Raw genomic sequence first — 15,559 nt, 5'->3', positions numbered from 1 at the left:
TTCCCTTTGCTAGAAGAAGAGATAAGGAAGAGCCAGAAAAAAATTTACATCTCTTGTCCTTGACCCACTTAGAGATGAAACTAAATAAAACCTGTGGGAAGGTGTGAAGGGGACAGACCCTTGCATCTCTCAGAGGGGCCTCAGCAGCTCCCACAGGCCTGACAGGCCTGGAAGGGTAGGGCAAGGTGAGGTGGATGTGCGTGGGTGCATGATGGACCCACCTTTGGTTGTGAATGTCCTCCAGGACACCCAGTGGGGACCAAAGTGCTCCTTTCCCTTTCTGCCTACCTCTGGAGAGAGGAGCAGCTGCTTTGAACATCACCACCACCCCCACCTCTTTCTCATTAGCACACAAAGAAGTGCATGCCTGCACACATTCCCAACACACACACACACACACACACACAAATTCTCTAGATCTGTAACAGAGGAAACTTGCATAGACACTCACCAGACACGAAGGCCACTTTTTCCTTTAGGATGGGAAGGACATCAGAAGCTTTCAAACCATCATTCCGAAAAGAGCCTGTCAGAGAATAAAACAGAAGGAATTAGAGTGAAAGGGGTCAAAAGACTGAATCCCTCGGTTCCCCCTTAGCTTTTCAATCCCCTCATGGGCCAGAAAATAATGCCCTCTTTGGGGCCCACAGCCTAGCCCAAGAGCAGGAGAGGCTCCACAACAGAAAGGACACTTTGACATGATGCCAGTCCACAGGGGTGACCAAGAGTATGCCCCTCTGGGTCCTTTTCAAGAAGAGGACAGTGCAACTCACCCGCCCCCCCCCCCCCAATTATACACAAAGTACCATGTCCTGGGAGCAAAACTACAGCCCCATTGCTGTGCACTTGAAGATGGGGGCTTTTTGGAAATCGTTTTTGTACTTCCAGTGCTAGCACAGTGGCTGGTACATAGTGAATGTTACACACTAGACACTCAGTAAATATCTGTTGAACAAGTCAAGTTAACATCAAGGTGGACCACAATGTCCTAAATAATTCCTTTTGCTTTTTCCTCTATGTGGCATAGCAACTGTTAGTCTTCATTTTACAGATGGAAAAAGTGAAAATTCCTGAGAAGCAAAGTCGAGCAAAACATTTTCCAGCTCTTCTCCCTTCCTTCAGTGTCACTGTCATCAGTCCACATGAACGACTGATGAGCAATGGCAATTCCACGGGAAGCAAATGCACTCCCTTCTTCAGCAGCTCACTCTCTGCCTAAATCTCATTTCTCAGGTGGAAAGTCATTTCTGGGGTCCAGCTGAGCTCCTGTTAGGAGGCTGGAGGCAGAGGCCTGGGGCTCACACAGAATAGAAAATAACAATGTGCCTGGAGAAACAGCAACCTCAGGAAGCAAAGGACAACCCAGGCTGGTGTTAGATGTGTGGGAAGGGAGGACTCAGCTTACACATGCACACATACAAACTCCAGGCCATCTCACCACCCCTTGTCATTTATCCTGAGTACCCCAGAGGACTCTCAGGGAGAGCCAGCCCACACTCAGAGCCCTGCAAGCTGTAAATGGAATTTCTGCTGTGTACCACCTTCAGGAACATGGCACAGAGGGACCCCAGAAGAAAGGCAGCCCTGTGTGGGCTCAGTGAGACAGAGCTAGAGACCACGGACACCCCTTCAATGCCTTTCTCCACTTGCTTTCTCCCTTGTGCGCCCAACCTGATAATCTACAAAGGGGAGAAACGTGTTGAGAAGGATGGTCTTGCTCAAAGCGTCTCAATTCCTAATCACTGACTATTTCAAGCATCCAAAATTGTTGGGAATTTTGGCAACACCCCAGGACTAAGCTCACTGCCTAGAGAAGGGAAATAAGACAGTTGCACACTCAACCAAAGAGGAGAAGCAGGCTCAGAATGCCAGTGTCCATGGTAAGAGGTCATATGCTAGCCCAAGACAAATTTACAAAGGATCTCTGACCCTTCCATCTATTTCCTCATTTTCATTTTTCACTAAATGTAGACAGTGATGCTTTTTGCTCATCAGTTGCTTCTCTTTATAAGCTGACCCAGAGCAGCTGATGCTGAAGTAACCAGCTGCAAGGCTCACTTTGAGAAGACTGTGGGCAATAGAAGAAAAAAAATAACACCATAAAAAGAAAGTTCTAACTATAGGACTTTTTGTACTTTCTATCTTTGTTTGTACTGATCTTTATGCTCTGACTTTATCTTCCAACAAAGGAAAGCTATTAAACCTCACCAGTAGAAAGTAATTAGGATCAATGTGCTGCTGCTGCTGCCAAGTCGCTTCAGTCATGTCCAACTCTGTGCAACCCCATAGATAGCAGCCCACCAGGCTCCCCCTTCCCTGGGATTCTCCAGGCAAGAACATTGGAGTGGGTTGCCATTTCCTTCTCCAATGCATGAAAGTGAAAAGTGAAAGTGAAGTTGCTCAGTCATCTCTGACTCTTCGCAACCCCATGGACTGCAGCCTACCAGGCTCCTCCTTCCATGGGATTTTCCAGGCAAGAACACTAGAGTGGGTTGCCATTGCCTTCTCCAAGGGTCAACATAAATTATCGTAAAAAATTACAAATAGATACATAGATAATTTTTCACCATGATGCAATAAGAATAAGCTTCAGTTTCCTGGGCAAGGAAGAGTCCTATTAGACTTTACCAGCTAGACAGAGATCATCTTTAACACATGAGTTATGTGCACAGAATGATATATCTGCATCAAAAGTTTTATTTTCATATATGGAATACATCTTTCTATACATCAGTTTTAAAACATTCTCCTTGACATCACTACATACACTATTAATTTCTAGAGAAAAAAACTTAATAAGTTAAACTTCAGTTCTGTGTCCTTCCAGATTATTTCCAAGTTCAAAAACAGCAAGACCCAAGCTAATGAAATATTACTGTATAACAACAATCCACATAACCCTCTTGTCTCCTAAACTCTTGTCCTATTTTCTTCCACTGTTGTTTCTCTCCTGCTCTACCATGTTAAAGTACACAGAAAATGAAAGTCGCTGTAGCCTTTTCCTTCTCCAAGGGATCTTTTCAACCCAGGGATCAAACCCAGGTCTCCCACATTGCAGGCAGATTCTTTACCAGCTGAGCCCCAAGGGAAGCCCAGTAAAGTATACAAGATGGCTCTAATTTCCATACAGTTCCCAGACAATTAAGGAAGAAAATGCTATAACAGAAGCAAAAGGTTACCCATCCTACCACCTCCCACCTGTAGAGAGACAGAGAGAGAGCGCTTGGAATTCCATTCTGCAGACCCCACTCATCAAGCCCCACCTCCTCCTTCTCCACTCCAGACTCCAAGGCCTGAGAGAAGAGGAGCAGCTTATCCAGGCAGCTTGCAGTTACTGCTCCAAGTATATGTCACTATCTTGGGTTGGGCTGGTCTATGATTCCTGGCAGGGGTTGGGGGTCCTTTCTCTTCCCAGGCCGGAGTTTTCCCCATCCAATTCAGACCACAGCTGAGCTATTTCCTAGGTTGTGTGTCCAGCCATAAGAAAACCTAAAGGGTCCAGGTTTACAAAATCCCTAACTAAAGGATAATCATTTCCAACAGCAACAACATTTTTCACATTATAAAAGGATGTGATCCAGGGTCTCTTTAAATAAAAGTTGCCTTAGTGGTTTGAATTAGTTTCCTATTTGCCAGAAATTGAATTACAAATAACTTTTCAACAATGTATGTATTATGTAAAGCCAAGTAGAGCTAAACTAATTAGTCTAGCAGCTCAGAAGTTGGTGACCTTGCATAGAAAACCTATTTGCACTGGCTAAAGATCCTATGTATTAATAACCCCATGGCCCTTGTGAAACCAGTTGTCATACATAATCTGTAAGAAAGGAAAACTTCATTGAACACTAACTCAAACAGAACCAATGAAATAGCAACATGTTTTCACTACTAGGTACATGTCTGCACAGACTCATAGTAAATGTTCAATAAATATTTGATGACAAAATAAATATATGAATGAAATGTTAACCTTTCCTAAAGTGACTTGCACAAGGTCAGTGGCCTCATCTGTCACACCAAATGCTGGTGATCTGAGTAGATGATCTCCAGAGTACCACTCAGCTCTAGCATTCTGAGACTTTTTAAACCTTTTCCTCATATTTATTGGCCTTTGAGATCCTTAGATTATCAGATCAGTATGCTTTGAAAGAACCAATTTCCTGACATGATTCAGTATACTTCAGGAAGACAGAACAACTCTTCCTTGGACTTCCAGTCCATTCTTCCCCAGGAATCAATTTAGAAACTGGAATACTCAGGGCACATCGCACCATTTTGCAGACAGCCAAGTTACCAAAATGAGAGACTAGTGACAGGAGAACTTCCAGGGGCATCACACTTTGAAGGAGGCAGGCCTGAATGGCAAATTCTCTCTCTGATATAAAGGTATATTTGATGGCACTAATAGACTATAAACCCTAGGTCCCTTGCTACCTCTAAAGAAAGCCTGGGAAGAAATAAAAGCCCCTGTGCTCTTGCAGTTACTGCAGGAAAAGAAAGAACCAGGGGGCTCCCTCATGGACCTGACCCAACATGAATGCTGTGCTTTATCTTATGGACAAAGACACACTTCGCTGGTGCTCAGTGCTAGTCCCACCCCATTCACGTCCTGCTGCTGTCAGAATTACAAGCCTGCTGTTCTGTTAATTAGCAACGTTCAAATGCTCTACATCTATTAGGGAAGTAAAAGTTACCACTGCCATCGCCCCAGGATCTCCAGCATGGGTCTTCTCCAAGCCCCACTCTTGCCTACTCCTCACTCCAAATGGGCTATGCTCACATTGCTGCTGCCTGCTCCTCTTCACATTTTCCTAGTCACTGTTCCCATGCAAGAAGATGCCAATCACCCTCATCTGGCTCCCAGCCTCTGTGTGGCTCCCTGAGGCAGGAGCACAACTGGCCCTCTGTCACAGGCCCTGTCTGTGGTTCCGTAGCTCTGGGATAGCAGGGAGTCTCTCAGGGGAGCTGGAGCATCATCTAGGTAACCTTCTTTAGGAAGCAATCCTGATTTCAACAAAAAACAAATAAGCCACTGTTGAACATTTGGAGGTGAAAGCTGCCAGGGTACCCATGGATTTCTTTTTGTTTCCTTTTGGTTTGCAGTCACTCCCCCTTAATTTGCACTTAGAAGTTACTGTGTTAAGTATTCTAATGTTGCATCAAATGGGCCCGAACCCTGTTTAGCTACTGAGACAGCAAGTTGCCCAGTGCTCTGGTCTCCATCTCCTCTTTCCACTCCAACCCTGTGTGTCCAGGATGGAAGGCTTGATCATGGTGGCACTGAAAGACTGAGTGATCTGCCACACAAAAATGATTTGGCTTAGAGCTGAGAGTTCCAAGAGCTCATTAGGCCAAACCTTAGTTTGGGCACTATTTGGACAATTTCCTATTCCCAGAGTCATTCTTTTATCAATTATTTCTTGAACCCTATTATGTGTGAGGCCTTATGTTAAGCTTTGGTTATACTTTGACAAGTAAGAAATGGATCCTGCTCTCCAGGAGGCTTCCAGGCAGAGGTAAGTAGGCATGCAGACAAGACAGTGAGCTATTATCAGAGACAGGATAACATGAATGCAAAGGAGTCCAGAGGAAAGCCTTAAGGATGAGTCCTAACTGCTTGCTACTTAAAGTAACAAGCATCACCAAGCAGCTAGAATCTTGCTAGAAAAGCAGAATCCCAGGCCCTACCCCAGACCTACAGAAACAGAACCTGTATTTTAACAAGAAGCTCAGGTGAGGAATACACATCATGTTTAGGAAAGTGCTATACTCTAAAGTTTGTCTTTGTATTCCAGAGTTGCCTCAGAAGCGGAGATAGACAAAAGCATCCTTTAGCCCAGTCTAAACTGAACCCCTAAAATCTGATCTAGGGCTTCTGCTCACGGCCAACCCCCCGCATAGGATTCCAGAGATTCAGCCATTACTCTGTGACCCAAAACTCAAATCCAGCTCTGGAATAAAAAGGCTATCCAGGAAGGCTATCCTCCTCCAGGGCACTGAGACTAGACCATGTCATATTTTTTTATGGTAGGAACTTTTATGAATAACACTTGTTCAAACTGCTCAGAATTTTGGTAGTTTAAATCACTTTCTCATAGACCAGATGCTTTAATTTCACAACAAATCTTCCTCTACACCAGGCCTCAGACCCCTCTTGCCTTCTGGAACTGTTCTCAGTACCACAAGCACTGCCACTGATCATATTTACAGGCCAAGATGCCATCTCTGAGATAGCCCTGGAGGATAGAGCATCCAAGTGGCGTATACCTGTTTGCCACACCTGCTCTCCCACCCACGGTACAAAGCCCTGAACACTGGGCAACACTGGATGAGAAACAGAGAAGGAGAGGGGCTGTCACCCTAGGGAGCCTCACATCTATGGAGAGCACAGTGCTCATCCCGGGCAATTTGCTCCTTAGGAGAAGAGACCCAATTTTTGCCCTCTGAGAGTTTTCTGCCTAATACCTAATGCCTATTTCCTCTGACACCAGAAAGCTACCAGACACAGTACAAAAAGATAACTTAGATTCTGAGATGCTGATAAAGATCCTCCCATCTTGCCTCCAACATGGCTGGCCCACATCCCCTCTACCCTGATTACTGCTGCCATCACCCACTGAGTTACCAAAACAGAACCTTGGAGGCGTATCCCAGACTCCCCTCCTTTGCAAATATCGATTCAGTCACTTGATAATGTTGATTCTGCCTCTTCAGTCTTTCTCTAATGAATCACTCCTTCTGGGCAGTTTGTTTGACCACCCCCGTCAGGTTGAGCTGTCCCTGACTATAACTTGTACTCTGTTACTCCTAAAAGGCATTTCTGGGTTTTCATTCTGTTCCCCCATTAACTGCCCACCATACCCCAAGGGTGGGGACCATGTCTTACTTGGTGCTCTACTCTAGCACCCAGCACAGTGCCTGTCATGCAAAAGAGGCTAAAGAAATACTGAACTGAGACTGAGCACACACAGGTCCTAAGAAGACAGAGAGTAAGAGTGGTGAGTGGTCAGGATGGTTCCCCCAGGAGGTGATCTTTGAACCAGATTTTGAATAAGGGAGGGGCCAAAGAAGAATGCTCTGATGGGAAGCAGTACATGCCAAGGCAGAGAGAAAGGGGAAAGCAAACCGTGTGCTATAGATGGAGAGATTACTGGCTGAACAGAACAGCAGGGTTAGAAAGGCATGGTGGTAAGGGGTGGGCTGTGTGATCTCACTCTGAACCTGATCATTCTCAACAGGTTGGGCTCCTGAGAAGGCCTCCAGCAAAGATGTGGCTGCAAATGCCTACAGAAGCTCAGAGAGCTGGATTGTGCCACAGTAAGGACCAGAGCTGGTAGAATCTGGCTGGTCCCAAAGGAAGGCTATAGTTCCGGAATGGATTTGGATCCAGCAGGCACTGACTCCAACCTCCATGAGACATCCTGTTCTGTCTTCAGGGAGACAGGGTAGGACGGGACACAGCCCCTGCTGAGGTGGCTGGTGGGATGGGGTGTGGGGGGCACTGGAGCTTGGCCTCTTTGTATCTTCTCCCTAGGTTCCAAGACAGGCAGGAGGAATGTTTGCTTGCGAGGTACCTCCTGGGAGCCTGCCAGGCTGGGAGTTTGGGGAAGACCCCATGAAGATGCAACATGGAACGATTCATAAAGGGAAGAGACTCAAGGACATGGCTCCTTCTGTGTGGGGACTAGTTGGGGGAAAGCTCTTGGGAGAAGATGCTGTCAGTGCAGCTGGGATGAGAGGGAACCCACTGGTGCAAAGAGGTAGTGGTCTTTATTCCCCTCACTGTCCTTTCTTTCCATCCTCTTTTCCTATATTAATTCAAGACAAGGATGAGAGGGGAAAGGGTAAGAGAGATAAAGAGCTGGAAACACACACACACACAGACACACACACACACACGCAGATGGAAGTGATTGTCTTGTCTCGTCTTTACAGACGCTAATGAGCTATTGAGGCAACTGCCTGTGGGAAACTCTTTCAGGGACTATAAATATGTTCCTTGGCACTCTCCTTAAAACACCTGCCACTGAGGCAGGAAGTGTGTGCAGAGCTGAACGGAAGGAACAAATCTGGCCAAGAAAGAGAAGGAACAGCTTTGTGCCAGCAACAGACACACAGCACAGTGTGGGGATTCATTGCCTCTGCCCAGTCTGGGGACCCATTGCCTCCAGTCAGGCTGACTCCCTGCAGTGTCCTTCACCACTGACACTTGCAAACATCAGATCAGCCAGCAGCATCCTCCCACCCCACGAGCAGCAGCCACGGAGCAGTGATAGTGCGGCAGGCTCTCACCCCCACAGCACCAGGCCATAGCACTTCTGAGAGAAGGATAGTCACAAGCCTCAGCTCACCTGATCTTAATGCAGAAAGGGAGGGGTGGGGTGGTGGTGGTGCAAAAAAACAAAAGGGCTCCTCTCTCAGTAATTACTAAAATTAAGCTTTTCCAAGCAAACTGATAGGCGTTATGCCAGAAACTGGCAAGGATGGCCAGACTGAGCCGTCTTTACATGAGGGGATGCAAGGTCTACCTTCTCCGAACTCTGGCATGCATCTGAATGTCACTCCTCACAATGACCACTTTCTGCCCTTCTTCATTGTGAAGTGTGCCTCTTCCCCACAGTACCTTCCCTAACTCCTTCCTGACCCCAGGCTGGCCCGGCTTCCCTTCTCTCTACATCACATGGCAGGCACCCCACTGCAATGAGGTCTCCACCCCTGAATTGAGATCTTTGTCTAGACTCTTAAGCTCTTGAGGGAAGGAACTGAGTGCTTTTCTCCATATCTCCAGTGCATGGCACACAGCTGGTGCTTAATGAGTGACCTAGGAACTGAATCTTATTCATCCACAGTGCCTTCTACACAAACGGTGCTTAAGAGCAGCTGTGCCTCTTCCTCTCCTGGTCCCGCTTTGTGCCTGCGTCCACCCCATCTCCATCTTTCTCTCTCTCATGCTTCACACAAACTCTAACTGTGGCCTACTTGACTGTTAACTTCCTAAAGTCAATATTAGATATAAAGGCCTGGCTAATAGGCTACTTCTGAAGAGCAGAAATGTGTAACACTTACCATTACTAAATTAGCTCCTTTAAAGATCACTAATAATTAGCACTTTAAACATATGGGTAACACCTCTCTGAGCCCAGCTAATGAGCAAACCATTTCTGTTTATTCTTCACAAGCTTTAGCATTAGCTTGAGTTGAGACCTCAGCTGCAATACAGGTTCACTCACTCTCCCTCCCTTCCCAGAAAAGTTGCCATCATTTAATGTACTCTGGACACAAGAAAATGGCCACTTCAAAAGAAATTATACCGCTCATCACTTTTTTTAACAGAGTCTTTTCTAACTGATCAGGTTATTTAAAGTGCTCATACCTTACAGATGGTGGTGATGGTGGGAGATTTATTGTCTTTTTGTTACACTGAGCATTACTCTTGGATGGGTCCTCAAAGTAACACAGAACATTAGCCAGAGATGAATATAAATAAGCTGTTGAACATTAGCAGTATATTTGCTTTTATACTATGTTTAGAGAGAGCTATACAGGTACTCAGAAGCAGAGGGTGTGTACTATGGAGGTTTTGACATATAAAAGGTTTACTCCTTGGAACCCTCACTCTCAGTGTCTTTCCTTCTTCCCCGTGTGCATATCAATAACATTTTAATTAATTTTACTTTAATCAGGATATTATGACTTTAGTTAAAAATGAAACTGTTGACTTGAAGAAAAGTCAGCTTAGGCCTCTGTCATTATAGAAGGCATTCAAGCAGGCATCCAAACATGAAATGGCCCATCGGTGGAAGCAACGCCAGAGGGACATACTGGGCACAGACTGGACGCAGGTCCACCACAGACATGGAAAACCTAGGGCCTAAGTAAAAAACAGGTTTGCAAAATTGCAAATGCAGCCTGATAGGTGAGAAAGGCCATACCCGAAGGTCATATTGTTGAATAAACTTTAGCACACTAAAGCCCCTTCTCCCACTTTAAGGACATGCGTGCTGCTGTCCTTGGTCCTGAGTTAGATGTTCAGTTGCTACTCAGAGTAGCTGCTGTCCAGCCTGCCTTAGGATATATGAACCAAATGAGAAAGAGTCAGAGATGATAGAGACGTTAATAGGTATCAGAAAGATAAACAAATACGAAAAAGTATTGAAGGGCATAGACATGGAGACATTACTGTAGCGAATTGAAAGAGTCATTTTGGGATTGTTTTCAAATAATTGCAGCAATGAAGAAAGGTCTGTGTACATCACACGACACAGACACACACACACACACACACACACACACACCTCCCATGGAAATGAGACAGCATGAACTCATGTCCCCCAATATTATGTGTTGGTTTCTGAATAAACTGACATAGATGGGTTGGTCATGGAAAGACTCTTAGAGTTTTAAGGAATTTTAAAATCTCTCCTTAAGTATTACCTTAAGCTATTATCTAAACACTGTACAATTCAGCTCAGTAAATATTAACTGAGCATCTATATGTGCCAGGTAAAGTCCCAGTCACTATGGGTAAAATGAAAAAAATGTAGAGTTTCTGACCTTAAGGGACTTTCAGTTTAGAGGGAGACTCAGACATGTCAACATGTAATCTTAATATCAAGTAAGGAGCATAATGGTAGAGGTACACACAAGGGACAAACATTCAGAAAATGCCAAAGGGCTAATGCAACTCAAAGTATAAGAAAGTGTCTGAAAAGTGAAGGGGCAGTAACTAGAGAAGAGGCAATAGGTTATGGGTACCTCAGCAAGGTCCAGGACTAGACTGGACAGTAGCGAGTACTGAGGTCTCTCTAGTGGGTTTCAGGGAATAGAGAAGAGTAGCTAAGACATGGTGAGTTCCCTCCTACAACCCAGACCCTCTCCACAGTATCAGAGTGATCAGTTAATGTTTGCCAGAGATAAACAACAAAGTTCCCTTACAGACTTAGCATTATGAGGAGCTAACATAAGTTAGGAAATGACCAGGATCAGGAAGGGTCTGACTCATGATGCCTGATATCTCTTTAGAAAGAAGCATAACCATGTCACCAGAGAAGGAAGGCAGCCCACTCCAGTATTCTTGCCTGGTGAATCCCATGGACAGAGGAGCCTGGCATGCTACTCTGTCCATGGAGTCTCAAGAGTCAGACACAACTTAGCAACTAAACTACTAATTACTACTAACCATGTAATGTGTCAAATTGGAAACCAAAGTAATCCAAATATCTCATGAAGCTAGAATTCTTCTCCAGAATATGGAAAACAAGGATCTTGGGGCAGGGGAGGGTATCTGCAAAGGGTTGCCTAGGTAACCTTCAACTCTGCTCACCAGAGGACATACTAAGCTGCACATTCCAGGAGCATCTGGTAGACTGAAACTGGCTTTTTAACCTTGCATCAAAATGTATGTGGTGGGAAAGGCCTTGAAACTCATGAAAATGCATGCAATTTATTGAATATATGTCCATACATGTTCACTTTTCTGAGAATTGTGTAATTCCAGTTTTCATGAGATGTCCAAGGGGTCAATGGCTCTCTAAATGGTAGAGAACCACTGGTCTAAAGCAAAGTCAAATGAGAGCCTACAATCTGTCTTGAGTTCTAATCAGTAAACCCTATCACCCAGCATCTGTCTCACTCATGGCCCACTAACAGGGTTTAGCTGAGACCCAATACAGTTGTTGGGCTTTCCTGGTGGCCCAGATGGTAAAGCATCTGTCTGCAATGCAGGAGACCTGGGTTCAATCCCTGGGTTGGGAAGATCCCCTGGAGAAGAAAATGGCAGCCCACACCAGTACTCTTGCCTGGAAAATCCCATGGACAGAGGAGCCTGGTAGGCTACACAGTCCATGGGGTTGCAAAGAGTCAGACATGACTGAGCAACTTCACTTTCACTTTCACTTCAATACAGTTGTTGGGCTAGAAGAGAAAGTAACTAGAGAAGACAAATGATTTAGATTCCTTAGCTTGGATAAGAGGAATCTGAGGCAGATGGTAGGATGTGAAGGCTGAGTGCCAGATCCTGTGTTCCAAAGATAAGCTTCAGAGATGGTTTTCTCTTATTACAGAGTTACTGAAAGCCAGAATGAGTGAGGTTAAACACAAAATGAGTTGTGTAAATGTCTAGGTAGTGCCTTTGCTGGATGCCTTCTTAACTGAAGATTTCCCTGGTTTCTAGCAAAGTGATGACAACTTGACCCAAGACCACTCCTAGACCGTGAGGGGTTATGGTCAGAATTAGAGCTGACAGAGAGAGTCTGCAAACTTATTTAACATGATCCCCCGGAGGCTGCATTGTGGCAGGATGAGAAGGAGGCTCTCAGATGTTCCTAGTAAGGCTGCCACACCAGAACAAGCCTGGCCACTATTTGCTCATCAAATCATCTTGTACCAGATGGTGAGCTCTCTCAGGGTAGCACATCCTGAGAGGGAGCTCACATCCCTGAGTAAAGCACAGGCTCTGGATTCAGACAGAACTAAGTCTGACTCTCAGCTCCAGCACTTATTAGCTGTGTGCCCTTGGACAGCTTACTTAACATCTCTGGGTCTGTTTCTTCATCAGAGATTTAAAATATCTACCTTACAGGCTGTGGTGATGATTAAAAGAGAAAATCTATTTGAAGGTACCAGACACATAGCTGATGGTAGGTCCCCATGATACTCCTCTCCTTCCTGTTCATCTTGGCAGTCCCAGCATGGGCCCTAGTATGTAGTAAGTGTTGACTGTGTCAATAAATGAGTTAATGAATAAGTGAATAGAGTAAATTCAGAAGACAGCAACTAAAAACTGCCTTCCCACCTTCCCACTACATACCTGTAAGCCAAGCTGCTCATACTTAACTGTGTAGTTGCTCTGAATTTTTATCATTTCTTTCCCCTACCTAATATCGGCTATTTGGCAAGCACTCCAACCATCCCTGCTCCCCAAAGCCTGGTTCCTCAGATGCAAAAGAAAAGTATCCCCAGTGGGAGAGCAGCTGCTGACTGAGTGCTCACCCTGTCCTTCTATGTCCAGAGAGCTATGGTCCTGGGCACCCCTTCCACACTAATCTCTATGTGCTTGTCCCTGTACCTAGCCAGCCTTGCCTCTTCTTCCCTAGCTCCTCTTCCCCACTGCTCTGGATTCCAGACGAAGGTGTACTAATTCAGATGGCATTTCTGAGAAGTACCCCTACTGAAAACACATCCCAAAAGCAAGGCCACCATCTGAGATGAGATGGGCCTGACATCTACCTGTAGGCAGAATCTTCACAGCCCTGTGAGGAGACACAACAGCTTGTGGGGAGAAACAAGAGGCCTGAGGGGAGTCCCTGTTCTGTGGATCTTTTCCCTTGTTGCCCTTGAGTTGTCAAGCCACTGAGTGGAGAATTCACAGAGGCAGAAAGGGCTAAAGAGGTCAAAGAGCTAGGTTTGGAGGCCAGGGGAGTGGCAAATACAAATCAGGGTGAGTTGAATCTTCAGTCCACCTGCTACATAGGATAAATGGCCCCAAGCTGCTAAAATTCTCTGTTCTGGGTGCTCTGAAAGTCTTTTCTCATTTATTTTCCAATACTTACAATTTTTTTTGCCAGTAATCTAAGCAGAATACCTCTAGGAGGCTGGGAAACCAGACCTTCTTTGCTCTCTTCTAGCTTCTTAAAGAAAAGGAACCCTTAACCATGGCCAGGGAGCTGTGAGGCTGCCTTGTCCATGGACAAATGCACACATATACTCAGAAAACAGCTTATATGCTAAGTACTAGAATCATATTAAAGTAGGGAGTAATGACATTCATTATGGCTTCATACTATTGAAAAATCACACAAAACCTAAATGTTGAACCACAGGGAACTGGTAAAACAATCCATGGTCTAACCACTCTATGTAACCATTAAACATGACTGTACAATAATAATTAATGCCACAGGAATTGTCATGGTATAAGGTTAAGTGGGAAAGCCAGATTATAAAACAGCATGTGCAACCTTATCCTAATTGTATATACACTGGTGTAAGCGAAAGTGAAGTCACTCAGTCGTGTCCAACTCTTTTCGACCCCGTGGACTGTAGCCTACCAGGCTTCTCTGTCCATGGGATTCTCCAGGCAAGAATACTGGAGTGGGTTACCATTTCCTTCTCCAAATTGTACAACCTTATCCTAATTGTATATACACTGGTGCTGCTGCTGCTGCTAAGTCGCTTCAGTCGTGTCTGACTCTGTGCGACCCCATAGACGGCGGCCCACCAGGCTCCCCCGTCCCTGGGATTCTCCAGGCAAGAACACTGGAGTTGCCATTTCCTTCTCCAATGCATGAAAGTGAAAAGTGAAAGTGAACTCGCTCAGTTGTGTCCGACTCTTCACGACCCCATGGACTGCAGCCTACCAGGCTCCTCCGGCCATGGGAGTTTCCAGGCAAGAGTACTGGAGTGGGGTGCCATTGCCATACGTGAGTATAAAAACCAGATATACATACACAGACAGTGGTTATCTCTGGAAAATGGGATTATGACTAATTTAATGGTTCTTAACTGTTTTTCACTGTCTAATTTTTCTTATCCTTAAAATAATTGAGAAGAGCAAGTTCCCTCCTTTGTATATTTATCTTTCATTTATAGGATCCTTATATAATAATATTCATGCACTTAAAACATTTAATAATTAGGTTGTGGTTATGACAGCATCTGCACCCAACATTTTAAATCAAACGTATTTAAAGTTAAGGATGGCTGTGTTATTCAGCTGTTCACTCTATGATGTGATTCCATGGCAAATTAAAAAGTGGCTACCATTCATCATAGATAAAGTTGTTCCATGACTGAAAAAATGAACTTCAAAGAAGCTGTAAAAAGAAATTTAATTTTTCATTAAATCCCATTCAAAGATTTGCCATATATCCAAATAAAGTTTATCTCAGGAAGGCAAGATATTAAAGATTCAAGTAAAATAAAATTCAAATAAAATCAACATGGTTTTAGATTAAAAACTAAACATTATATCAGTTGAATAAATTTTTTTTAACATATGCTTAATTACTTTATTGTAATAAAGTCAGGCAGACATGCTAGGGCAAGAAGGAATGAATTTCTAAGTACTTATTATGTGCCAAAGGGATTTTCAACTAGGCTTCTATTTGGAGGAATAAGTGGATAATAAGGGCTTCCAGGTGGCTCAGTGGTAAAGAATACACCTGCCAATGCAGAAGACGTGAGTTTGATCCCTGGGTTGGGAAAATCCCCTGAAGGAAGACATGGCAATCCACTCCAGTATTCTTGCCTGGAGAATCCCATGGACAGAGGAGCCTGGTGGACTACAGTCCATAGGTCGCAAAGAGTCAGACACAACTGAGCGACTGAGCATGCATGCACATGGATAAAAATAATTAAATGTGTTTTTGAAAAAAGATGAATAATGGGTTGGGTTTGCCCTACTAGATATTAAAATATATATTTTTTAAACTACAATTATTAAAAGGTGGCACAGACACAAGGATTAACATACAAATGAATGGCACCTGATTCATAGACCTAATACAGACCTGACATTTAAGAACCTAATATATGATAAGAGAAGAAACTAAAGCAAAGG

General features: G+C 44.5%; 1 protein-coding gene across 20 annotated transcripts in view; it reads right to left on the bottom strand.

Annotated features, from left to right (window-relative positions):
* KALRN (kalirin RhoGEF kinase) overlaps positions 1 to 15,559 on the bottom strand; it is a 692,240-nt gene that overhangs the window by 485,503 nt on the left and 191,178 nt on the right. For all 20 annotated transcript variants that reach the window (XM_024991355.2, XM_024991361.2, XM_059886080.1 and 17 more), the window contains exon 2: positions 452 to 526. In XM_024991355.2, coding sequence (XP_024847123.1) covers positions 452 to 526 — 75 coding nt within the window. The remainder of the gene's footprint in view (positions 1 to 451; positions 527 to 15,559) is intronic.

The sequence above is a fragment of the Bos taurus genome, chromosome 1 (genome assembly GCF_002263795.3).
Source record: "Bos taurus isolate L1 Dominette 01449 registration number 42190680 breed Hereford chromosome 1, ARS-UCD2.0, whole genome shotgun sequence".
Lineage (NCBI taxonomy): Eukaryota > Metazoa > Chordata > Mammalia > Artiodactyla > Bovidae > Bos > Bos taurus.
The sequence above is the reverse complement of the archived record's forward strand: the minus strand, read 5'-3'. Positions and strand labels throughout refer to the sequence as shown.